This window comes from Mobula hypostoma, chromosome 19 (genome assembly GCF_963921235.1).
Source record: "Mobula hypostoma chromosome 19, sMobHyp1.1, whole genome shotgun sequence".
Taxonomy (NCBI): Eukaryota; Metazoa; Chordata; class Chondrichthyes; order Myliobatiformes; family Myliobatidae; genus Mobula; species Mobula hypostoma.
The window spans coordinates 52,793,054-52,818,483 of NC_086115.1; the positions used below are offsets into that span (position 1 = coordinate 52,793,054).

Here is a 25,430-nt window from a genome sequence, read left to right on the forward strand (position 1 = left end):
AGCCAATAATCCATCTGTTACATTGGACATGTGTGTATTGAACATGTGTGTATCCACAAGAGCTTTTGCAGATCCTGGATACTTTGAGAGAATAGTGCAGTGTTTGCATGATGGTATTACAGTGTGCATTTGAGTTTGAAGTTTAATTCCAGCATCCTCTGTAGGGTGTCAGTACATCCCTCCTGTGGAATGCATGGGTTTTCTCTGGGCGCTCCAGTTCCCTCCCAGAAACCAAAGACGTACCACTTAGCAGGTTAGTTGGTCATTGTATATTGTCGCATGATTAGACCAGGGTAGAATTGGGGCTGTGCAGCTCGATGGGCCAAAAGGGCCTACTCCACACGGTATCTCTAAATAAATAAACTGCTGCACAATCTCAGCAGGTCAGGCAGCATCAATGGAGGGTCCCCCTCACCTGGTCTCACCTATCACTGCCTGCTTGTATTCCTCCCCTCCACCACCTTTATTCTGGTATCAGCCCCCTTCCTTTCCAGTCCTGATGAAGGGTCTCAGCCTAAAAAGTCAATAGTTTATTTCCGTCCATAGATGCGGCCTGACCTGTTGACGTGTGTGTGCTACTACTAAAGGAAGCCGTCTTTGAAGCAACAAACGATCTGCTGGAGGAAAATTCTGTTCCATCCTCAGATGCTGCTCGACCAGCTGAGTTCCTCTAGCAGAGGTTAGGGGTTTTAGACTCCAGCATCTGCAGTTTCTTGTGTCTCCGGACACTTGTCCATCTGCTTGAATGCCTGCTTCATGAACACTTTGTTGATTGTAACAGGAACAGTTATTGGCTATGTTTGGCAATCAGCCAGAACCAATTTATTGAATTTACATCAAAGTTGCTGGTGAACGCAGCAGGTCAGGCAGCATCTCTAGGAAGTGGTACAGTCAATGTTTCAGGCCGAGATCCTTCGTCAGGACTAACTGAAGGAAGAGTTAGTAAGAGATTTGAAAGGGGGAGGGGGAGGGGGAGATCCAAAATGAGAGGAGAAGACAGGAGGGGGAGGGATGGAGCCAAGAGCTGGACAGGTGATTGGCAAAGGGGATATGAGAGGATCATGGGACAGGAGGTCCGGGAAGAAACTCGGTGGGCGGGGGGGGGGAACCCAGAGGATGGGAAAGGGGTATAGTCAGAGGGACAGAGGGAGAAAAAGGAGAGTGAGAGAAAGAATGTGTGTATATAAATAAATAACGGATGGGGTACGAAGGGGAGGTGGGGCATTAGCAGAAGTTAGAGAAGTCAATGTCCATGCCATCAGGTTGGAGGCTACCCAGACAGAATATAAGGTGTTCTTCCTCCAACCTGAGTGTGGCTTCATCTGTACAGTAGAGGAGGCCGTGGATAGACATGTCAGAATAGGAATGGGACGTGGAATTAAAATGTGTGGCCACTGGGAGATCCTGCTTTCTCTGGCGGACAGAGCGTAGGTGTCCTCTAACTTCCGCTAATGCCCCACCTCCCCCTCGTACCCCATCCCGTATTTATTTATATACACACATTCTTTCTCTCTCTCCTTTTTCTCCCTCTGTCCCTCTGACTATACCCCTTGCCCATCCTCTGGGTTCTCCCCCCCACTGTCTTTCTCACCGGACTTCCTGTCCCATGATCCTCTCGTATCCCCTTTGCCAATCACCTGTCCAGCTCTTGGCTCCATCCTTCCCCTCCTGTCTTCTCCCATCATTTTGGATCTCGCCCTCCCCCTCCCACTTTCAAATCTCTTACTAACTCTTCCATTCAGTTAATCCTGACGAAGGGCCTCGGCTTGAAACGTCGACTGCACCTCTTCCTAGAGATGCTGCCTGGCCTGCTGCGTTCACCAGCAACTTTGATGTGTGTTGCTTGAATTTCCAGCATCTGCAGAATTCGTTTTGTTATTGAATTTACTTTACTTTCCATACTGGGCACGTCCAATTCTAACAACTTGACCAACTCTGTGTGCTTGAGATGAGCTGATTATAACAGAATCAAATCTGAGAATCTCATTTTCTAAATCCTACTTTTCCAGAGCGCTCAATGGGGCCAATGTTACCCTGCTCCACAGTAATAAACAAAAATGTTTCCATAAGTATTTGATTTCAGGAGGCCACTTGTGTTAATTATCCAAAAGATTAAGTTTTTGATCAGTAGATATGAAAGGGCTACAGAAGTTTATCCAAAAAATTTACTCATGCTTCAGAACAAACTATTGGATCACTGTATCTTCTGAGATTTTGATTTTGAAATTTGAAATCTACAATTTTGATGTAAAGATATTATATGTTTTAAGGAGGATCAATATATTCTCAAAAAATTGTTTATTACCTGTTGTCTCCCATATTGGCGTTGACACTGTAAAAATAATATAAATAAAGGCAGAATCATTTATTTCTGTTGAAGCCTCAAACATTTATCAAACTTTCTTAATAGGAAAGAAATACAGTAGAAATGGCCGGGCGAGGAAATATCCATTCATTGGGAATGTGTATATTGAAGATGGAAGACTGCCAGTCTGATCTCTGCATCCCTAGGAAGTGTAAGAAGGAGATGCCACAGTCTGTGTGTGTCAGTTGGTTAATGCAGCTCCTTAGCTTTGAATGCTGTATCTAATAATTGACGTGCTTGTAATACTTGATTACAATCATAATTGATAATAATTATTGATGTGCTTGTGGTACTCAGCAGCTCTCACTGTCAGGTCAGTGCAAGGTAAGTGTTACTATTTCACATGAAAAATGGACTTGATTTGTCTTTGTACAAAATTAACAACGACTTCTCTTTTCTCCAGTGCTAGCTGTAAAGCTGACTAGTTTTTATAGTAAATTGTCTGTTTGTTATGTCCTGAAAAGAGAAGGACGACAGGTAATTCATGGGGACTGAATCTCCACAGGTGCAATTTGTAAATCATGTTTCTAAAGATGATGGCGTGGGAACTTTTGGAAAGTGGACCTACACCACCTTTTTAATAGTTTGCTTGCACTCTTCCATAACTCCTCTGACAATGTCATGGTGTACTAGTGATTCACTGCTAATTACATATAGCACTTTGAATTTGATCAGCTGAAGAGTAATATTTTAAAATATAACATTTCATCTCAATACACATGAGGAAAGGGACTGCATTTTCTACAGTCATGACTGTCTCTGTGATGGTGAACTCACTTTTGTGAACTTCAGTTCTGAATGTCATTTGTTTATTTTTACTGTTTGCACCATTTGATTTTTATTGCACCATGGGTGTTTGACGGTTTTCTTTGTTCATGGGTTCTAGTGGGTTTCTTTGTTTTGTGGCTGCCTGTAAAGAGATGAATCTCAAGGTTCTCTATAGTATACATACTCTGATAATAAGAGTACTTTGAACATTGAACTTCATCAGTGAACCTTGTCATTCTGTAATTGGAATCTGGACATAACCTCATAAGCTGCTGGAAGTAAAGCCTTTGTCACATTCTTGCTTTGAAACCCACAGGATGAGCATCTTTTTTGTAAGTGGCAACAAATTGCCTGAAATGATTCTCAAGAAATAGGTCATTGAGGGTCAATTGGAGACCAATGTGGAATCTGTGCATTGAGCTGGAGGATCAAGATGAAGGCATAATAAATATGTTGCCTTTGTACGTACAAGAGAGAAAGACGTTCATTGGAGAACTCATTGATGAGTACAGTGATATTTGAAAATAGATAGCTATTTTAAAGGAGGAGGTATAAGATGTGTTCGCTGACTTAAAAATACATAAATCCCCTTAGCTAGATGAGATATTACCAGACTGTAATCGGAATCAAGAGAGAAGACTGCTGGATCTACAACGGAAAATTTCACAACTTTTCAAACAGGAAGCAGGAGTAAAGAAGACAATAATCATGGTATCCTTATCCAAAATAGGTAGCATGAAAGAAAAACAGGTATTTACAGGACAGTGAGTCTAATTTCAATCTTACATCAAGTATTGGATAAAGTTCTAATCCTCTGATGAAATGCATCAAAAAAGTATAATCAACAACACACTAACTTACTATGGACTTGTTCTAAGATTTTAGGCAGTGCAGAAAATATTTAGGAAATTAAAAATGAATGCTTGAAGATACCTAATAAGAGTATCAATTGATTTCTAAAAAATCCCCACATGAATAGACTAATAATTTTATAAGAAAATTGACTTAAAATATCACTAACCTGCAGTTGAAACACCACAGTATCCTAGAGGTAAAGACAAAGATTAAGTTACTTGCTTTATTCACTGCTTTTTCTGAATTAATTGAATATGTGACGGAATTGAAACAATAAAGTTCAGCAAGTGCAGATGGAACATCCAGCAAAATCTCTATGCTAACAACACATATGAAAGTTGCTGGTGAACACAGCAGGCCAGGCAGCATCTCTAGGAAGAGATACAGTTCTGACGAACGGTCTCGTCCTGAAACGTTGACTGTACCTCTTCCTAGAGATGCTGCCTGGCCTGCTGCATTCACCAGCAACTTTGATGTGTGTTGCTTGAATTTCTAGCATCTGCAGAATTCCTGTTGTTTATGTCTCTATGCTAACAATCACATTATGCAGAGCTCCCACATATTCTCAAGACCAAAATGTCAAACCCAGTGTACAAGTCACCACCCCTCACTCTGCTGCATACACAGTCCCAATTTCACACGAACCCCAGAATTTTTGTATTGCCTTTAAGTGAGGCAATTACATTCTCATGGAAGCGGAGAGAAACAGAAGGCGGGGTGGCACGGTAGCATAATGGTTAGCACAATGCTTTTACAGTACCAGCGACCTGGGTTCAATTCCCACTGTTGCCGGTAGTGAATTTGTAAGTTCTCTCTGTGTGGGTTTTGTCTGTGTGCTCTGGTTTCCTCCCACCTTCAAGGACATCCCAGATGGTAGGTTAATTGGTCCTTGTAAATTGTCCCGTGATTGTACCAGGATTAACCTGGGGTATTTGTAGGCAGCTCAAGGGGCTGGAAAGAACTACTCCACACCATATGTCAATAAAAATAAAATAAAATTTATATCCAATCAATATTAGTTAAGGAGTCTCATGGTCTGAAAGTCATTGTAAACCAGTGCATCATCGAGGAATCAGGAGCTTGCTGTAAATATTCTCAGGAACAATAGGCATCTGTTAATCTCGTGAGACCATGGATTTGCACCTTGGAAGGTTTCCAGGGCGCAGGCCTGGGCAAGGCTGTATGGAAGACCGGCAGTTGCCCATGCTGCAAGTCTCCCCTCTCCATGCCACCGATGTTGTCCAAGGGATGGACACAAGAGCCAATACAGCTTGGCACTGGTGTCGTCGCAGAGCAATGTGTGGTTAAGCGCCTTGCTCGAGGACACAACATGCTGTCTCAGCTGAGGCTCAAACTAGCGACCTTCAGATCACTAGACCGACACCTTAACCACTTGGCCACGCACCAACACTCAGGTACAATAACTACAAAAAAACCTGTTCAGAACCACAGTTACATGCATTGCATATCACGTTTATGTGGCACTTGGACACACACGGACAGGAATGGTTCAGAGCGATACAGACTATATGCAGGCAAAGGGGACTGGATTAAATGTTTTATTCTGAATGGGCCAATTGGACCAAATGGCCTGTTTTCATCCTGTATTTGATGTACAGGAGAGAAATCTGAATGCTAAAGATCACATTATACACTGCTCTCTCGTATCCTCTGGCCCAAGCCAAACTGTGTTCATGTTAAAATCTTCCAACTAATTCCTTTCAATAAATTGGAGAGCCTACAGGAAAGAAATATTTTAAATTGAGCATATATTTAGATATTACTTTGCCTGACAAATGCATCTTTACCGTAATCCATGTAGGCGCAGTAGTCACAGAAATCCATACAACAGTTGCCATTGTAACGACAGTTGTAATTACAGGAGCAATCAGATGAATATCCCCCACAGTTGTATCGGCAGGAACCATATGCTGTGGTTCAGTAAATGAAAATTTGCAATAAATGAGGTTTGAAACTTAACGATTTTCAAATAAATATAATGAAGTTTTATCTTTTTATCGTCGAGCCATTTGTTTCCAAGAGTTGTTTTAGTACCTGTTCCCTAATTTCCTTCTCAGTACACATCTCAAAATAATAAAGACAGTATTGTTTGTCTCTGTTCAATCACCTAACTTTGTTCAAAATTTCAGAACAGCATAAAGTTAAGAAACTGAAGTAAAATGACTAGTACATTAAGGAAAGAAACTAATGTAGAAAAGACCAGGACAGCCAATAATCCATCTGTTACATTGGACATGTGTGTATTGAACATGTGTGTATCCACAAGAGCTTTTGCAGATCCTGGATACTTTGAGAGAATAGTGCAGTGTTTGCATGATGGTATTACAGTGTGCATTTGAGTTTGAAGTTTAATTCCAGCATCCTCTGTAGGGTGTCAGTACATCCCTCCTGTGGAATGCATGGGTTTTCTCTGGGCGCTCCAGTTCCCTCCCAGAAACCAAAGACGTACCACTTAGCAGGTTAGTTGGTCATTGTATATTGTCGCATGATTAGACCAGGGTAGAATTGGGGCTGTGCAGCTCGATGGGCCAAAAGGGCCTACTCCACACGGTATCTCTAAATAAATAAACTGCTGCACAATCTCAGCAGGTCAGGCAGCATCAATGGAGGGTCCCCCTCACCTGGTCTCACCTATCACTGCCTGCTTGTATTCCTCCCCTCCACCACCTTTATTCTGGTATCAGCCCCCTTCCTTTCCAGTCCTGATGAAGGGTCTCAGCCTAAAAAGTCAATAGTTTATTTCCGTCCATAGATGCGGCCTGACCTGTTGACGTGTGTGTGCTACTACTAAAGGAAGCCGTCTTTGAAGCAACAAACGATCTGCTGGAGGAAAATTCTGTTCCATCCTCAGATGCTGCTCGACCAGCTGAGTTCCTCTAGCAGAGGTTAGGGGTTTTAGACTCCAGCATCTGCAGTTTCTTGTGTCTCCGGACACTTGTCCATCTGCTTGAATGCCTGCTTCATGAACACTTTGTTGATTGTAACAGGAACAGTTATTGGCTATGTTTGGCAATCAGCCAGAACCAATTTATTGAATTTACATCAAAGTTGCTGGTGAACGCAGCAGGTCAGGCAGCATCTCTAGGAAGTGGTACAGTCAATGTTTCAGGCCGAGATCCTTCGTCAGGACTAACTGAAGGAAGAGTTAGTAAGAGATTTGAAAGGGGGAGGGGGAGGGGGAGATCCAAAATGAGAGGAGAAGACAGGAGGGGGAGGGATGGAGCCAAGAGCTGGACAGGTGATTGGCAAAGGGGATATGAGAGGATCATGGGACAGGAGGTCCGGGAAGAAACTCGGTGGGCGGGGGGGGGGGAACCCAGAGGATGGGAAAGGGGTATAGTCAGAGGGACAGAGGGAGAAAAAGGAGAGTGAGAGAAAGAATGTGTGTATATAAATAAATAACGGATGGGGTACGAAGGGGAGGTGGGGCATTAGCAGAAGTTAGAGAAGTCAATGTCCATGCCATCAGGTTGGAGGCTACCCAGACAGAATATAAGGTGTTCTTCCTCCAACCTGAGTGTGGCTTCATCTTTACAGTAGAGGAGGCCGTGGATAGACATGTCAGAATAGGAATGGGACGTGGAATTAAAATGTGTGGCCACTGGGAGATCCTGCTTTCTCTGGCGGACAGAGCGTAGGTGTCCTCTAACTTCCGCTAATGCCCCACCTCCCCCTCGTACCCCATCCCGTATTTATTTATATACACACATTCTTTCTCTCTCTCCTTTTTCTCCCTCTGTCCCTCTGACTATACCCCTTGCCCATCCTCTGGGTTCTCCCCCCCACTGTCTTTCTCACCGGACTTCCTGTCCCATGATCCTCTCGTATCCCCTTTGCCAATCACCTGTCCAGCTCTTGGCTCCATCCTTCCCCTCCTGTCTTCTCCCATCATTTTGGATCTCGCCCTCCCCCTCCCACTTTCAAATCTCTTACTAACTCTTCCATTCAGTTAATCCTGACGAAGGGCCTCGGCTTGAAACGTCGACTGCACCTCTTCCTAGAGATGCTGCCTGGCCTGCTGCGTTCACCAGCAACTTTGATGTGTGTTGCTTGAATTTCCAGCATCTGCAGAATTCGTTTTGTTATTGAATTTACTTTACTTTCCATACTGGGCACGTCCAATTCTAACAACTTGACAAACTCTGTGTGCTTGAGATGAGCTGATTATAACAGAATCAAATCTGAGAATCTCATTTTCTAAATCCTACTTTTCCAGAGCGCTCAATGGGGCCAATGTTACCCTGCTCCACAGTAATAAACAAAAATGTTTCCATAAGTATTTGATTTCAGGAGGCCACTTGTGTTAATTATCCAAAAGATTAAGTTTTTGATCAGTAGATATGAAAGGGCTACAGAAGTTTATCCAAAAAATTTACTCATGCTTCAGAACAAACTATTGGATCACTGTATCTTCTGAGATTTTGATTTTGAAATTTGAAATCTACAATTTTGATGTAAAGATATTATATGTTTTAAGGAGGATCAATATATTCTCAAAAAATTGTTTATTACCTGTTGTCTCCCATATTGGCGTTGACACTGTAAAAATAATATAAATAAAGGCAGAATCATTTATTTCTGTTGAAGCCTCAAACATTTATCAAACTTTCTTAATAGGAAAGAAATACAGTAGAAATGGCCGGGCGAGGAAATATCCATTCATTGGGAATGTGTATATTGAAGATGGAAGACTGCCAGTCTGATCTCTGCATCCCTAGGAAGTGTAAGAAGGAGATGCCACAGTCTGTGTGTGTCAGTTGGTTAATGCAGCTCCTTAGCTTTGAATGCTGTATCTAATAATTGACGTGCTTGTAATACTTGATTACAATCATAATTGATAATAATTATTGATGTGCTTGTGGTACTCAGCAGCTCTCACTGTCAGGTCAGTGCAAGGTAAGTGTTACTATTTCACATGAAAAATGGACTTGATTTGTCTTTGTACAAAATTAACAACGACTTCTCTTTTCTCCAGTGCTAGCTGTAAAGCTGACTAGTTTTTATAGTAAATTGTCTGTTTGTTATGTCCTGAAAAGAGAAGGACGACAGGTAATTCATGGGGACTGAATCTCCACAGGTGCAATTTGTAAATCATGTTTCTAAAGATGATGGCGTGGGAACTTTTGGAAAGTGGACCTACACCACCTTTTTAATAGTTTGCTTGCACTCTTCCATAACTCCTCTGACAATGTCATGGTGTACTAGTGATTCACTGCTAATTACATATAGCACTTTGAATTTGATCAGCTGAAGAGTAATATTTTAAAATATAACATTTCATCTCAATACACATGAGGAAAGGGACTGCATTTTCTACAGTCATGACTGGCTCTGTGATGGTGAACTCACTTTTGTGAACTTCAGTTCTGAATGTCATTTGTTTATTTTTACTGTTTGCACCATTTGATTTTTATTGCACCATGGGTGTTTGACGGTTTTCTTTGTTCATGGGTTCTAGTGGGTTTCTTTGTTTTGTGGCTGCCTGTAAAGAGATGAATCTCAAGGTTCTCTATAGTATACATACTCTGATAATAAGAGTACTTTGAACGTTGAACTTCATCAGTGAACCTTGTCATTCTGTAATTGGAATCTGGACATAACCTCATAAGCTGCTGGAAGTAAAGCCTTTGTCACATTCTTGCTTTGAAACCCACAGGATGAGCATCTTTTTTGTAAGTGGCAACAAATTGCCTGAAATGATTCTCAAGAAATAGGTCATTGAGGGTCAATTGGAGACCAATGTGGAATCTGTGCATTGAGCTGGAGGATCAAGATGAAGGCATAATAAATATGTTGCCTTTGTACGTACGAGAGAGAAAGACGTTCATTGGAGAACTCATTGATGAGTACAGTGATATTTGAAAATAGATAGCTATTTTAAAGGAGGAGGTATAAGATGTGTTCGCTGACTTAAAAATACATAAATCCCCTTAGCTAGATGAGATATTACCAGACTGTAATCGGAATCAAGAGAGAAGACTGCTGGATCTACAACGGAAAATTTCACAACTTTTCAAACAGGAAGCAGGAGTAAAGAAGACAATAATCATGGTATCCTTATCCAAAATAGGTAGCATGAAAGAAAAACAGGTATTTACAGGACAGTGAGTCTAATTTCAATCTTACATCAAGTATTGGATAAAGTTCTAATCCTCTGATGAAATGCATCAAAAAAGTATAATCAACAACACACTAACTTACTATGGACTTGTTCTAAGATTTTAGGCAGTGCAGAAAATATTTAGGAAATTAAAAATGAATGCTTGAAGATATCTAATAAGAGTATCAATTGATTTCTAAAAAATCCCCACATGAATAGACTAATAATTTTATAAGAAAATTGACTTAAAATATCACTAACCTGCAGTTGAAACACCACAGTATCCTAGAGGTAAAGACAAAGATTAAGTTACTTGCTTTATTCACTGCTTTTTCTGAATTAATTGAATATGTGACGGAATTGAAACAATAAAGTTCAGCAAGTGCAGATGGAACATCCAGCAAAATCTCTATGCTAACAACACATATGAAAGTTGCTGGTGAACACAGCAGGCCAGGCAGCATCTCTAGGAAGAGATACAGTTCTGACGAACGGTCTCGTCCTGAAACGTTGACTGTACCTCTTCCTAGAGATGCTGCCTGGCCTGCTGCATTCACCAGCAACTTTGATGTGTGTTGCTTGAATTTCTAGCATCTGCGGAATTCCTGTTGTTTATGTCTCTATGCTAACAATCACATTATGCAGAGCTCCCACATATTCTCAAGACCAAAATGTCAAACCCAGTGTACAAGTCACCACCCCTCACTCTGCTGCATACACAGTCCCAATTTCACACGAACCCCAGAATTTTTGTATTGCCTTTAAGTGAGGCAATTACATTCTCATGGAAGCGGAGAGAAACAGAAGGCGGGGTGGCACGGTAGCATAATGGTTAGCACAATGCTTTTACAGTACCAGCGACCTGGGTTCAATTCCCACTGTTGCCGGTAGTGAATTTGTAAGTTCTCTCTGTGTGGGTTTTGTCTGTGTGCTCTGGTTTCCTCCCACCTTCAAGGACATCCCAGATGGTAGGTTAATTGGTCCTTGTAAATTGTCCCGTGATTGTACCAGGATTAACCTGGGGTATTTGTAGGCAGCTCAAGGGGCTGGAAAGAACTACTCCACACCATATGTCAATAAAAATAAAATAAAATTTATATCCAATCAATATTAGTTAAGGAGTCTCATGGTCTGAAAGTCATTGTAAACCAGTGCATCATCGAGGAATCAGGAGCTTGCTGTAAATATTCTCAGGAACAATAGGCATCTGTTAATCTCGTGAGACCATGGATTTGCACCTTGGAAGGTTTCCAGGGCGCAGGCCTGGGCAAGGCTGTATGGAAGACCGGCAGTTGCCCATGCTGCAAGTCTCCCCTCTCCATGCCACCGATGTTGTCCAAGGGATGGACACAAGAGCCAATACAGCTTGGCACTGGTGTCGTCGCAGAGCAATGTGTGGTTAAGCGCCTTGCTCGAGGACACAACATGCTGTCTCAGCTGAGGCTCAAACTAGCGACCTTCAGATCACTAGACCGACACCTTAACCACTTGGCCACGCACCAACACTCAGGTACAATAACTACAAAAAAACCTGTTCAGAACCACAGTTACATGCATTGCATATCACGTTTATGTGGCACTTGGACACACACGGACAGGAATGGTTCAGAGCGATACAGACTATATGCAGGCAAAGGGGACTGGATTAAATGTTTTATTCTGAATGGGCCAATTGGACCAAATGGCCTGTTTTCATCCTGTATTTGATGTACAGGAGAGAAATCTGAATGCTAAAGATCACATTATACACTGCTCTCTCGTATCCTCTGGCCCAAGCCAAACTGTGTTCATGTTAAAATCTTCCAACTAATTCCTTTCAATAAATTGGAGAGCCTACAGGAAAGAAATATTTTAAATTGAGCATATATTTAGATATTACTTTGCCTGACAAATGCATCTTTACCGTAATCCATGTAGGCGCAGTAGTCACAGAAATCCATACAACAGTTGCCATTGTAACGACAGTTGTAATTACAGGAGCAATCAGATGAATATCCCCCACAGTTGTATCGGCAGGAACCATATGCTGTGGTTCAGTAAATGAAAATTTGCAATAAATGAGGTTTGAAACTTAACGATTTTCAAATAAATATAATGAAGTTTTATCTTTTTATCGTCGAGCCATTTGTTTCCAAGAGTTGTTTTAGTACCTGTTCCCTAATTTCCTTCTCAGTACACATCTCAAAATAATAAAGACAGTATTGTTTGTCTCTGTTCAATCACCTAACTTTGTTCAAAATTTCAGAACAGCATAAAGTTAAGAAACTGAAGTAAAATGACTAGTACATTAAGGAAAGAAACTAATGTAGAAAAGACCAGGACAGCCAATAATCCATCTGTTACATTGGACATGTGTGTATTGAACATGTGTGTATCCACAAGAGCTTTTGCAGATCCTGGATACTTTGAGAGAATAGTGCAGTGTTTGCATGATGGTATTACAGTGTGCATTTGAGTTTGAAGTTTAATTCCAGCATCCTCTGTAGGGTGTCAGTACATCCCTCCTGTGGAATGCATGGGTTTTCTCTGGGCGCTCCAGTTCCCTCCCAGAAACCAAAGACGTACCACTTAGCAGGTTAGTTGGTCATTGTATATTGTCGCATGATTAGACCAGGGTAGAATTGGGGCTGTGCAGCTCGATGGGCCAAAAGGGCCTACTCCACACGGTATCTCTAAATAAATAAACTGCTGCACAATCTCAGCAGGTCAGGCAGCATCAATGGAGGGTCCCCCTCACCTGGTCTCACCTATCACTGCCTGCTTGTATTCCTCCCCTCCACCACCTTTATTCTGGTATCAGCCCCCTTCCTTTCCAGTCCTGATGAAGGGTCTCAGCCTAAAAAGTCAATAGTTTATTTCCGTCCATAGATGCGGCCTGACCTGTTGACGTGTGTGTGCTACTACTAAAGGAAGCCGTCTTTGAAGCAACAAACGATCTGCTGGAGGAAAATTCTGTTCCATCCTCAGATGCTGCTCGACCAGCTGAGTTCCTCTAGCAGAGGTTAGGGGTTTTAGACTCCAGCATCTGCAGTTTCTTGTGTCTCCGGACACTTGTCCATCTGCTTGAATGCCTGCTTCATGAACACTTTGTTGATTGTAACAGGAACAGTTATTGGCTATGTTTGGCAATCAGCCAGAACCAATTTATTGAATTTACATCAAAGTTGCTGGTGAACGCAGCAGGTCAGGCAGCATCTCTAGGAAGTGGTACAGTCAATGTTTCAGGCCGAGATCCTTCGTCAGGACTAACTGAAGGAAGAGTTAGTAAGAGATTTGAAAGGGGGAGGGGGAGGGGGAGATCCAAAATGAGAGGAGAAGACAGGAGGGGGAGGGATGGAGCCAAGAGCTGGACAGGTGATTGGCAAAGGGGATATGAGAGGATCATGGGACAGGAGGTCCGGGAAGAAACTCGGTGGGCGGGGGGGGGGGAACCCAGAGGATGGGAAAGGGGTATAGTCAGAGGGACAGAGGGAGAAAAAGGAGAGTGAGAGAAAGAATGTGTGTATATAAATAAATAACGGATGGGGTACGAAGGGGAGGTGGGGCATTAGCAGAAGTTAGAGAAGTCAATGTCCATGCCATCAGGTTGGAGGCTACCCAGACAGAATATAAGGTGTTCTTCCTCCAACCTGAGTGTGGCTTCATCTTTACAGTAGAGGAGGCCGTGGATAGACATGTCAGAATAGGAATGGGACGTGGAATTAAAATGTGTGGCCACTGGGAGATCCTGCTTTCTCTGGCGGACAGAGCGTAGGTGTCCTCTAACTTCCGCTAATGCCCCACCTCCCCCTCGTACCCCATCCCGTATTTATTTATATACACACATTCTTTCTCTCTCTCCTTTTTCTCCCTCTGTCCCTCTGACTATACCCCTTGCCCATCCTCTGGGTTCTCCCCCCCACTGTCTTTCTCACCGGACTTCCTGTCCCATGATCCTCTCGTATCCCCTTTGCCAATCACCTGTCCAGCTCTTGGCTCCATCCTTCCCCTCCTGTCTTCTCCCATCATTTTGGATCTCGCCCTCCCCCTCCCACTTTCAAATCTCTTACTAACTCTTCCATTCAGTTAATCCTGACGAAGGGCCTCGGCTTGAAACGTCGACTGCACCTCTTCCTAGAGATGCTGCCTGGCCTGCTGCGTTCACCAGCAACTTTGATGTGTGTTGCTTGAATTTCCAGCATCTGCAGAATTCGTTTTGTTATTGAATTTACTTTACTTTCCATACTGGGCACGTCCAATTCTAACAACTTGACAAACTCTGTGTGCTTGAGATGAGCTGATTATAACAGAATCAAATCTGAGAATCTCATTTTCTAAATCCTACTTTTCCAGAGCGCTCAATGGGGCCAATGTTACCCTGCTCCACAGTAATAAACAAAAATGTTTCCATAAGTATTTGATTTCAGGAGGCCACTTGTGTTAATTATCCAAAAGATTAAGTTTTTGATCAGTAGATATGAAAGGGCTACAGAAGTTTATCCAAAAAATTTACTCATGCTTCAGAACAAACTATTGGATCACTGTATCTTCTGAGATTTTGATTTTGAAATTTGAAATCTACAATTTTGATGTAAAGATATTATATGTTTTAAGGAGGATCAATATATTCTCAAAAAATTGTTTATTACCTGTTGTCTCCCATATTGGCGTTGACACTGTAAAAATAATATAAATAAAGGCAGAATCATTTATTTCTGTTGAAGCCTCAAACATTTATCAAACTTTCTTAATAGGAAAGAAATACAGTAGAAATGGCCGGGCGAGGAAATATCCATTCATTGGGAATGTGTATATTGAAGATGGAAGACTGCCAGTCTGATCTCTGCATCCCTAGGAAGTGTAAGAAGGAGATGCCACAGTCTGTGTGTGTCAGTTGGTTAATGCAGCTCCTTAGCTTTGAATGCTGTATCTAATAATTGACGTGCTTGTAATACTTGATTACAATCATAATTGATAATAATTATTGATGTGCTTGTGGTACTCAGCAGCTCTCACTGTCAGGTCAGTGCAAGGTAAGTGTTACTATTTCACATGAAAAATGGACTTGATTTGTCTTTGTACAAAATTAACAACGACTTCTCTTTTCTCCAGTGCTAGCTGTAAAGCTGACTAGTTTTTATAGTAAATTGTCTGTTTGTTATGTCCTGAAAAGAGAAGGACGACAGGTAATTCATGGGGACTGAATCTCCACAGGTGCAATTTGTAAATCATGTTTCTAAAGATGATGGCGTGGGAACTTTTGGAAAGTGGACCTACACCACCTTTTTAATAGTTTGCTTGCACTCTTCCATAACTCCTCTGACAATGTCATGGTGTACTAGTGATTCACTGCTAATTACATATAGCACTTTGAATTTGATCAGCTGAAGAGTAATATTTTAAAATATAACATTTCATCTCAATACACATGAGGAAAGGGACTGCATTTTCTACAGTCATGACTGGCTCTGTGATGGTGAACTCACTTTTGTGAACTTCAGTTCTGAATGTCATTTGTTTATTTTTACTGTTTGCACCATTTGATTTTTATTGCACCATGGGTGTTTGACGGTTTTCTTTGTTCATGGGTTCTAGTGGGTTTCTTTGTTTTGTGGCTGCCTGTAAAGAGATGAATCTCAAGGTTCTCTATAGTATACATACTCTGATAATAAGAGTACTTTGAACGTTGAACTTCATCAGTGAACCTTGTCATTCTGTAATTGGAATCTGGACATAACCTCATAAGCTGCTGGAAGTAAAGCCTTTGTCACATTCTTGCTTTGAAACCCACAGGATGAGCATCTTTTTTGTAAGTGGCAACAAATTGCCTGAAATGATTCTCAAGAAATAGGTCATTGAGGGTCAATTGGAGACCAATGTGGAATCTGTGCATTGAGCTGGAGGATCAAGATGAAGGCATAATAAATATGTTGCCTTTGTACGTACGAGAGAGAAAGACGTTCATTGGAGAACTCATTGATGAGTACAGTGATATTTGAAAATAGATAGCTATTTTAAAGGAGGAGGTATAAGATGTGTTCGCTGACTTAAAAATACATAAATCCCCTTAGCTAGATGAGATATTACCAGACTGTAATCGGAATCAAGAGAGAAGACTGCTGGATCTACAACGGAAAATTTCACAACTTTTCAAACAGGAAGCAGGAGTAAAGAAGACAATAATCATGGTATCCTTATCCAAAATAGGTAGCATGAAAGAAAAACAGGTATTTACAGGACAGTGAGTCTAATTTCAATCTTACATCAAGTATTGGATAAAGTTCTAATCCTCTGATGAAATGCATCAAAAAAGTATAATCAACAACACACTAACTTACTATGGACTTGTTCTAAGATTTTAGGCAGTGCAGAAAATATTTAGGAAATTAAAAATGAATGCTTGAAGATATCTAATAAGAGTATCAATTGATTTCTAAAAAATCCCCACATGAATAGACTAATAATTTTATAAGAAAATTGACTTAAAATATCACTAACCTGCAGTTGAAACACCACAGTATCCTAGAGGTAAAGACAAAGATTAAGTTACTTGCTTTATTCACTGCTTTTTCTGAATTAATTGAATATGTGACGGAATTGAAACAATAAAGTTCAGCAAGTGCAGATGGAACATCCAGCAAAATCTCTATGCTAACAACACATATGAAAGTTGCTGGTGAACACAGCAGGCCAGGCAGCATCTCTAGGAAGAGATACAGTTCTGACGAACGGTCTCGTCCTGAAACGTTGACTGTACCTCTTCCTAGAGATGCTGCCTGGCCTGCTGCATTCACCAGCAACTTTGATGTGTGTTGCTTGAATTTCTAGCATCTGCGGAATTCCTGTTGTTTATGTCTCTATGCTAACAATCACATTATGCAGAGCTCCCACATATTCTCAAGACCAAAATGTCAAACCCAGTGTACAAGTCACCACCCCTCACTCTGCTGCATACACAGTCCCAATTTCACACGAACCCCAGAATTTTTGTATTGCCTTTAAGTGAGGCAATTACATTCTCATGGAAGCGGAGAGAAACAGAAGGCGGGGTGGCACGGTAGCATAATGGTTAGCACAATGCTTTTACAGTACCAGCGACCTGGGTTCAATTCCCACTGTTGCCGGTAGTGAATTTGTAAGTTCTCTCTGTGTGGGTTTTGTCTGTGTGCTCTGGTTTCCTCCCACCTTCAAGGACATCCCAGATGGTAGGTTAATTGGTCCTTGTAAATTGTCCCGTGATTGTACCAGGATTAACCTGGGGTATTTGTAGGCAGCTCAAGGGGCTGGAAAGAACTACTCCACACCATATGTCAATAAAAATAAAATAAAATTTATATCCAATCAATATTAGTTAAGGAGTCTCATGGTCTGAAAGTCATTGTAAACCAGTGCATCATCGAGGAATCAGGAGCTTGCTGTAAATATTCTCAGGAACAATAGGCATCTGTTAATCTCGTGAGACCATGGATTTGCACCTTGGAAGGTTTCCAGGGCGCAGGCCTGGGCAAGGCTGTATGGAAGACCGGCAGTTGCCCATGCTGCAAGTCTCCCCTCTCCATGCCACCGATGTTGTCCAAGGGATGGACACAAGAGCCAATACAGCTTGGCACTGGTGTCGTCGCAGAGCAATGTGTGGTTAAGCGCCTTGCTCGAGGACACAACATGCTGTCTCAGCTGAGGCTCAAACTAGCGACCTTCAGATCACTAGACCGACACCTTAACCACTTGGCCACGCACCAACACTCAGGTACAATAACTACAAAAAAACCTGTTCAGAACCACAGTTACATGCATTGCATATCACGTTTATGTGGCACTTGGACACACACGGACAGGAATGGTTCAGAGCGATACAGACTATATGCAGGCAAAGGGGACTGGATTAAATGTTTTATTCTGAATGGGCCAATTGGACCAAATGGCCTGTTTTCATCCTGTATTTGATGTACAGGAGAGAAATCTGAATGCTAAAGATCACATTATACACTGCTCTCTCGTATCCTCTGGCCCAAGCCAAACTGTGTTCATGTTAAAATCTTCCAACTAATTCCTTTCAATAAATTGGAGAGCCTACAGGAAAGAAATATTTTAAATTGAGCATATATTTAGATATTACTTTGCCTGACAAATGCATCTTTACCGTAATCCATGTAGGCGCAGTAGTCACAGAAATCCATACAACAGTTGCCATTGTAACGACAGTTGTAATTACAGGAGCAATCAGATGAATATCCCCCACAGTTGTATCGGCAGGAACCATATGCTGTGGTTCAGTAAATGAAAATTTGCAATAAATGAGGTTTGAAACTTAACGATTTTCAAATAAATATAATGAAGTTTTATCTTTTTATCGTCGAGCCATTTGTTTCCAAGAGTTGTTTTAGTACCTGTTCCCTAATTTCCTTCTCAGTACACATCTCAAAATAATAAAGACAGTATTGTTTGTCTCTGTTCAATCACCTAACTTTGTTCAAAATTTCAGAACAGCATAAAGTTAAGAAACTGAAGTAAAATGACTAGTACATTAAGGAAAGAAACTAATGTAGAAAAGACCAGGACAGCCAATAATCCATCTGTTACATTGGACATGTGTGTATTGAACATGTGTGTATCCACAAGAGCTTTTGCAGATCCTGGATACTTTGAGAGAATAGTGCAGTGTTTGCATGATGGTATTACAGTGTGCATTTGAGTTTGAAGTTTAATTCCAGCATCCTCTGTAGGGTGTCAGTACATCCCTCCTGTGGAATGCATGGGTTTTCTCTGGGCGCTCCAGTTCCCTCCCAGAAACCAAAGACGTACCACTTAGCAGGTTAGTTGGTCATTGTATATTGTCGCATGATTAGACCAGGGTAGAATTGGGGCTGTGCAGCTCGATGGGCCAAAAGGGCCTACTCCACACGGTATCTCTAAATAAATAAACTGCTGCACAATCTCAGCAGGTCAGGCAGCATCAATGGAGGGTCCCCCTCACCTGGTCTCACCTATCACTGCCTGCTTGTATTCCTCCCCTCCACCACCTTTATTCTGGTATCAGCCCCCTTCCTTTCCAGTCCTGATGAAGGGTCTCAGCCTAAAAAGTCAATAGTTTATTTCCGTCCATAGATGCGGCCTGACCTGTTGACGTGTGTGTGCTACTACTAAAGGAAGCCGTCTTTGAAGCAACAAACGATCTGCTGGAGGAAAATTCTGTTCCATCCTCAGATGCTGCTCGACCAGCTGAGTTCCTCTAGCAGAGGTTAGGGGTTTTAGACTCCAGCATCTGCAGTTTCTTGTGTCTCCGGACACTTGTCCATCTGCTTGAATGCCTGCTTCATGAACACTTTGTTGATTGTAACAGGAACAGTTATTGGCTATGTTTGGCAATCAGCCAGAACCAATTTATTGAATTTACATCAAAGTTGCTGGTGAACGCAGCAGGTCAGGCAGCATCTCTAGGAAGTGGTACAGTCAATGTTTCAGGCCGAGATCCTTCGTCAGGACTAACTGAAGGAAGAGTTAGTAAGAGATTTGAAAGGGGGAGGGGGAGGGGGAGATCCAAAATGAGAGGAGAAGACAGGAGGGGGAGGGATGGAGCCAAGAGCTGGACAGGTGATTGGCAAAGGGGATATGAGAGGATCATGGGACAGGAGGTCCGGGAAGAAACTCGGTGGGCGGGGGGGGGGGGAACCCAGAGGATGGGAAAGGGGTATAGTCAGAGGGACAGAGGGAGAAAAAGGAGAGTGAGAGAAAGAATGTGTGTATATAAATAAATAACGGATGGGGTACGAAGGGGAGGTGGGGCATTAGCAGAAGTTAGAGAAGTCAATGTCCATGCCATCAGGTTGGAGGCTACCCAGACAGAATATAAGGTGTTCTTCCTCCAACCTGAGTGTGGCTTCATCTTTACAGTAGAGGAGGCCGTGGATAGACATGTCAGAATAGGAATGGGACGTGGAATTAAAATGTGTGGCCACTGGGAGATCCTGCTTTCTCTGGCGGACAGAGCGTAGGTGTCCTCTAACTTCCGCTAATGCCCCCCCGCCCCCTCGTACCCCATCCCGTATTTATTTATATACACACATTCTTTCTCTCTCTCCTTTTTCTCCCTCTGTCCCTCTGACTATACCCCTTGCCCATCCTCTGGGTTCTCCCCCCCACTGTCTTTCTCACCGGACTTCCTGTCCCATGATCCTCTCGTATCCCCTTTGCCAATCACCTGTCCAGCTCTTGGCTCCATCCTTCCCCTCCTGTCTTCTCCCATCATTTTGGATCTCGCCCTCCCCCTCCCACTTTCAAATCTCTTACTAACTCTTCCATTCAGTTAATCCTGACGAAGGGCCTCGGCCTGAAACGTCGACTGCACCTCTTCCTAGAGATGCTGCCTGGCCTGCTGCGTTCACCAGCAACTTTGATGTGTGTTGCTTGAATTTCCAGCATCTGCAGAATTCGTTTTGTTATTGAATTTACTTTACTTTCCATACTGGGCACTTCCAATTCTAACAACTTGACAAACTCTGTGTGCTTGAAATGAGCTGATTATAACAGAATCAAATCTGAGAATCTTATTTTCTAAATCCTACTTTTCCAGAGCGCTCAATGGGGCCAATGTTACCCTGCTCCACAGTAATAAACAAAAATGTTTCCATAAGTATTTGATTTCAGGAGGCCACTTGTGTTAATTATCCAAAAGATTAAGTTTTTGATCAGTAGATATGAAAGGGCTACAGAAGTTTATCCAAAAAATTTACTCATGCTTCAGAACAAACTATTGGATCACTGTATCTTCTGAGATTTTGATTTTGAAATTTGAAATCTACAATTTTGATGTAAAGATATTATATGTTTTAAGGAGGATCAATATATTCTCAAAAATTGTTTATTACCTGTTGTCTCCCATATCAGCGTTGACACTGTAAAAATAATATAAATAAAGGCAGAATCATTTATTTCTGTTGAAGCCTCAAACATTTATCAAACTTTCTTAATAGGAAAGAAATACAGTAGAAATGGCCGGGCGAGGAAATATCCATTCATTGGGAATGTGTATATTGCAGATGGAAGACTGCCAGTCTGATCTCTGCATCCCTAGGAAGTGTAAGAAGGTGATGCCACAGTCTGTGTGTGTCAGTTGGTCAATTCAGCTCCTTAGCTGTGAATGTTGTATCTAATAATTGACGTGCTTGTAATACTTGATTACAATCATAATTGATAATAATTATTGATGTGCTTGTGGTACTCAGCAGCTCTCACTGTCAGGTCAGTGCAAGGTAAGTGTTACTATTTCACATGAAAAATGGACTTGATTTGTCTTTGTACAAAATTAACAATGACTTCTCTTTTCTCCAGTGCTAGCTGTAAAGCTGACTAGTTTTTATAGTAAATTGTCTGTTTGTTATGTCCTGAAAAGAGAAGGACAACAGGTAATTCATGGGGACTGAATCTCCACAGGTGCAATTTGTAAATCATGTTTCTAAAGATGATGGCGTGGGAACTTTTGGAAAGTGGACCTACACCATCTTTTTAATAGTTTGCTTGCACTCTTCCATAACTCCTCTGACAATGTCATGGTGTACTAGTGATTCACTGCTAATTACATATAGCACTTTGAATTTGATCAGCTGAAGGGTAATATTGTAAAATATAACATTTCATCTCAATTAACATGAGAAAAGGGACTGCATTTTCTACAGTCATGACTGGCTCTGTGATTGTGAACTTTTGTGAACTTCAGTTCTGAATATCATTTGTTTATTTTTACTGTTTGCACCATTTGATTTTTTTTTGCACCATGGGTGTTTGACGGTTTTCTTTGTTAGTGCATTCTAGTGGGTTTCTTTGTTTTGTGGCTGCCTGTAAGGAGATGAATCTCAAGGTTCTCTATAGTATACATACTCTGATAATAAGAGTACTTTGAACGTTGAACTTCATTAGTGAACCTTGTCATTCTGTAATTGGAATCTGGACATAACCTCATAAACTGCTGGAAATAAAGCCTTTGTCACATTCTTGCTTTGAAGCCCACAGGATGAGCATCTTTTTTGTAAGTGGCAACAAATTGCTTGAAATGATTCTCAAGAAATAGGTCATTGAAGGTCAATTGGAGACCAATGTGGAATCTGTGCATTGAGCTGGAAGATCAAGATGAAGGCATAATAAATATGTTGCCTTTGTACGTACGAGAGAGGAAGACGTTCATTGGAGAACTCATTGATAAGTACAGTGATATTTGAAAATAGATAGCTATTTTAAAGGAGGAGGTATAAGATGTGTTCGCCGACTTAAAAATACATATATCCCCTTGGCTAGCTGAGATATTCCCAGACTGTAATCGGAATCAAGAGAGAAGACTGCTGGATCTACAACGGAAAATTTCACAACTTTTTGAACAGGAAGCAGAAGTAAAGAGGACAATAAACATGGTATCTTTATCCAAAATAGGTAGCACGAAAAAAAACAGGTATTTACAGGACAGTGAGTCTAATTTCAATCTTACATCAAGTATTGGATAAAGTTCTAATCCTCAGATGAAATGCATCAAAAAGGTATAATCAACACACTAATTTAATATAGAACAGTTCTAAGATTTTAGGCAGTGTAGAAAATATTTAGGAAATAAAAATTATTTCTTGAAGATAGCCAATACGAATATCAATTGATCTCTAAAAAATACCTACATGAATAGACTAATAATTTTATAAGAAAATCGACTTAAAATATCACTGACCTTCTGTAGGTGGAACACCACAGTATCCTAGAGGTCAGACAAAGATTGAATTACTTGCTGTATTCACTGCTTTTTCTGAATTAATTGAATATGTGACAGAATTGAAACAATAAAGTTCAGCAAGTGCAGATGGAACATCCAGCAAAATCTCTATGCTAACAACACACATCAAAGTTGCTGGTGAATGCAGCAGGCCAGGCAGCATCTCTAGGAAGAGGTACAGTCGACGTTTCAGGCCGAGACCCTTCGTCAGGTCCTGAAACGTCGACTGTACCTCTTCCTAGAGATGCTGCCTGGCCTGCTGCACTCACCAGCAACTTTGATGTGTGTTGCTTGAATTTCCAGCATCTGCAGAATTCCTGTTGTTTGCGTCTCTATGCTAACAATCACATTATACAGAGCTCCCACATATTCTCAAGACCAAAATGTCAAACCCAGTGTACAAATCTCCACCCCTTACTCTGCTACATACACAGCCCCAATTTCACACATCACCCAGAATTTTTGCATTGCCTTAAGTGAGCAATTACATTCTCATGGTGGTGGAGAGAAAGCGAGGACGGGGTGACATGGTAGCGTTCTTGTTACCACAATGCTTATATAGTACCAGTGACCTGGGTACAATTCCTTCTGGAGCCAGTAAGTAATCTGTACATTCTCCCCGCGTGGGTTTCTTCCAGGTGCTCTGGTCTCCTCCCACATTATAATAACAACCGGATGGTAGGTTAATTGGTCATTGTAAATTGTCCCGTGATTATACTAGGATTAATCTGGAGTATTTCTGGGTAGCAAGACTTAAAGGGCCGGAAGGAACTACTCCACTCTGTATGTCAATAAAGATAAAATAAAATTTATATCCAATCAATATTAGTTAAGGAGTCCCATGGTCTGAAAATCATTGTAAACCAGTGCATCAGCATTCACTCGAGAAGTCAAAAGCTTGCTGTAAATATTCTCAAGTACAATAAACTACAAAAAAACCTGTTCAGAACCACAGTTATATTCATTGTATATCTCGTTTATGAGGCATTTGGACACACACATGGACAGGAACAGTTCAGAGTGATACAGACTATATGCAGGCAAATGGGACTGGATTAAATGTTTTATTCCGCATGGGCCAATTGGACCAAATGGCTTGTTTTCATCCTGTATTTGATGTACAGGAGAGAAATCTCGATGCTAAAGATCACATTATACACTGCTCTCTCGTATCCTCTGGCCCAAGCCAAACTGTGTTCATGTTAAAATCTTCCAACTAATTCCTTTCAATAAATTGGAGAGCCTACAGGAAAGAAATATTTTAAATTGAGCATATATTTAGATATTACTTTGCCTGACAAATGCATCTTTACCGTAATCCATGTAGGCGCAGTAGTCACAGAAATCCATACAACAGTTGCCATTGTAACGACAGTTGTAATCACAGGAGCAATCAGATGAATATCCCCCACAGTTGTATCGGCAGGAACCATATGCTGTGGTTCAGTAAATGAAAATGTGCAATAAATGAGGTTTGAAACTTAACAATTTTCAAATAAATGTAATGAAGTTTTATCTTTTTATTGTCGAGCCATTTGTTTACAAGGGTTGTTTTAATACCTGTTCCCTAATTTCCTTCTCAGTGCACATCTCAAAATAATAAAGACAGTATTGTTTGTCTCTGTTCAATCACCTAACTTTGTTCAAAATTTCAGAACAGCATAAAGTTAAGAAACTGAAGTAAAATGACTAGTACATTAAGGAAAGAAACTAATGTAGAAAAGACCAGGACAGCCAATAATCCATCTGTTACATTGGACATGTGTGTATTGAACATGTGTGTATCCACAAGAGCTTTTGCAGATCCTGGATACTTTGAGAGAATAGTGCAGTGTTTGCATGATGGTATTACAGTGTGCATTTGAGTTTGAAGTTTAATTCCAGCATCCTCTGCAGGGTGTCAGTACATCCCTCCTGTGGAATGCATGGGTTTTCTCTGGGCGCTCCAGTTCCCTCCCAGAATCCAAAGACGTACCACTTAGCAGGTTAGTTGGTCATTGTATATTGTCGCATGATTAGACCAGGGTAGAATTGGGGCTGTGCAGCTCGATGGGCCAAAAGGGCCTACTCCACACGGTATCTCTAAATAAATAAACTGCTGCACAATCTCAGCAGGTCAGACAGCATCAGTGGAGGGTCCCCCTCACCTGGTCTCACCTATCACTGCCTGCTTGTATTCCTCCCCTCCACCACCTTTATTCTGGTATCAGCCCCCTTCCTTTCCAGTCCTGATGAAGGGTCTCAGCCTAAAAAGTCAATAGTTTATTTCCGTCCATAGATGCGGCCTGACCTGTTGACGTGTGTGTGTTACTACTGAAGGAAGCCGTCTTTGGAGCAACAAACGATCTGCTGGAGGAAAATTCCGTTCCATCCTCAGATGCTGCTCGACCAGCTGAGTTCCTCCAGCAGAGGTTTGGTGTTTTAGACTCCAGCATCTGCAGTTTCTTGTGTCTCCGGACACTTGTCCATCTGCTTGAATGCCTGCTTCATGAACACTTTGTTGATTGTAACAGGAACAGTTATTGGCTATGTTTGGCAATCAGCCAGAACCAATTTATTGAATTTACATCAAAGTTGCTGGTGAATGCAGCAGG

The 25,430-nt window shown here is 41.5% G+C and overlaps 1 protein-coding gene across 1 annotated transcript in view; it reads right to left on the minus strand.

Annotated features, from left to right (window-relative positions):
• The window catches only part of LOC134358662 (deleted in malignant brain tumors 1 protein-like), an 85,737-nt gene that overhangs the window by 35,917 nt on the left and 24,390 nt on the right, over positions 1 to 25,430 (minus strand). The window contains exons 10-21 of the mRNA XM_063071116.1: positions 24,150 to 24,272; positions 22,795 to 22,821; positions 20,954 to 20,980; positions 18,229 to 18,351; positions 16,587 to 16,610; positions 14,738 to 14,764; positions 12,013 to 12,135; positions 10,371 to 10,394; positions 8,522 to 8,548; positions 5,797 to 5,919; positions 4,155 to 4,178; positions 2,306 to 2,332 (exon numbers count right to left, since the gene is read on the minus strand). Of these exons, the coding sequence (XP_062927186.1) occupies positions 2,306 to 2,332; positions 4,155 to 4,178; positions 5,797 to 5,919; positions 8,522 to 8,548; positions 10,371 to 10,394; positions 12,013 to 12,135; positions 14,738 to 14,764; positions 16,587 to 16,610; positions 18,229 to 18,351; positions 20,954 to 20,980; positions 22,795 to 22,821; positions 24,150 to 24,272 (699 nt within the window). The remainder of the gene's footprint in view (positions 1 to 2,305; positions 2,333 to 4,154; positions 4,179 to 5,796; positions 5,920 to 8,521; positions 8,549 to 10,370; positions 10,395 to 12,012; positions 12,136 to 14,737; positions 14,765 to 16,586; positions 16,611 to 18,228; positions 18,352 to 20,953; positions 20,981 to 22,794; positions 22,822 to 24,149; positions 24,273 to 25,430) is intronic.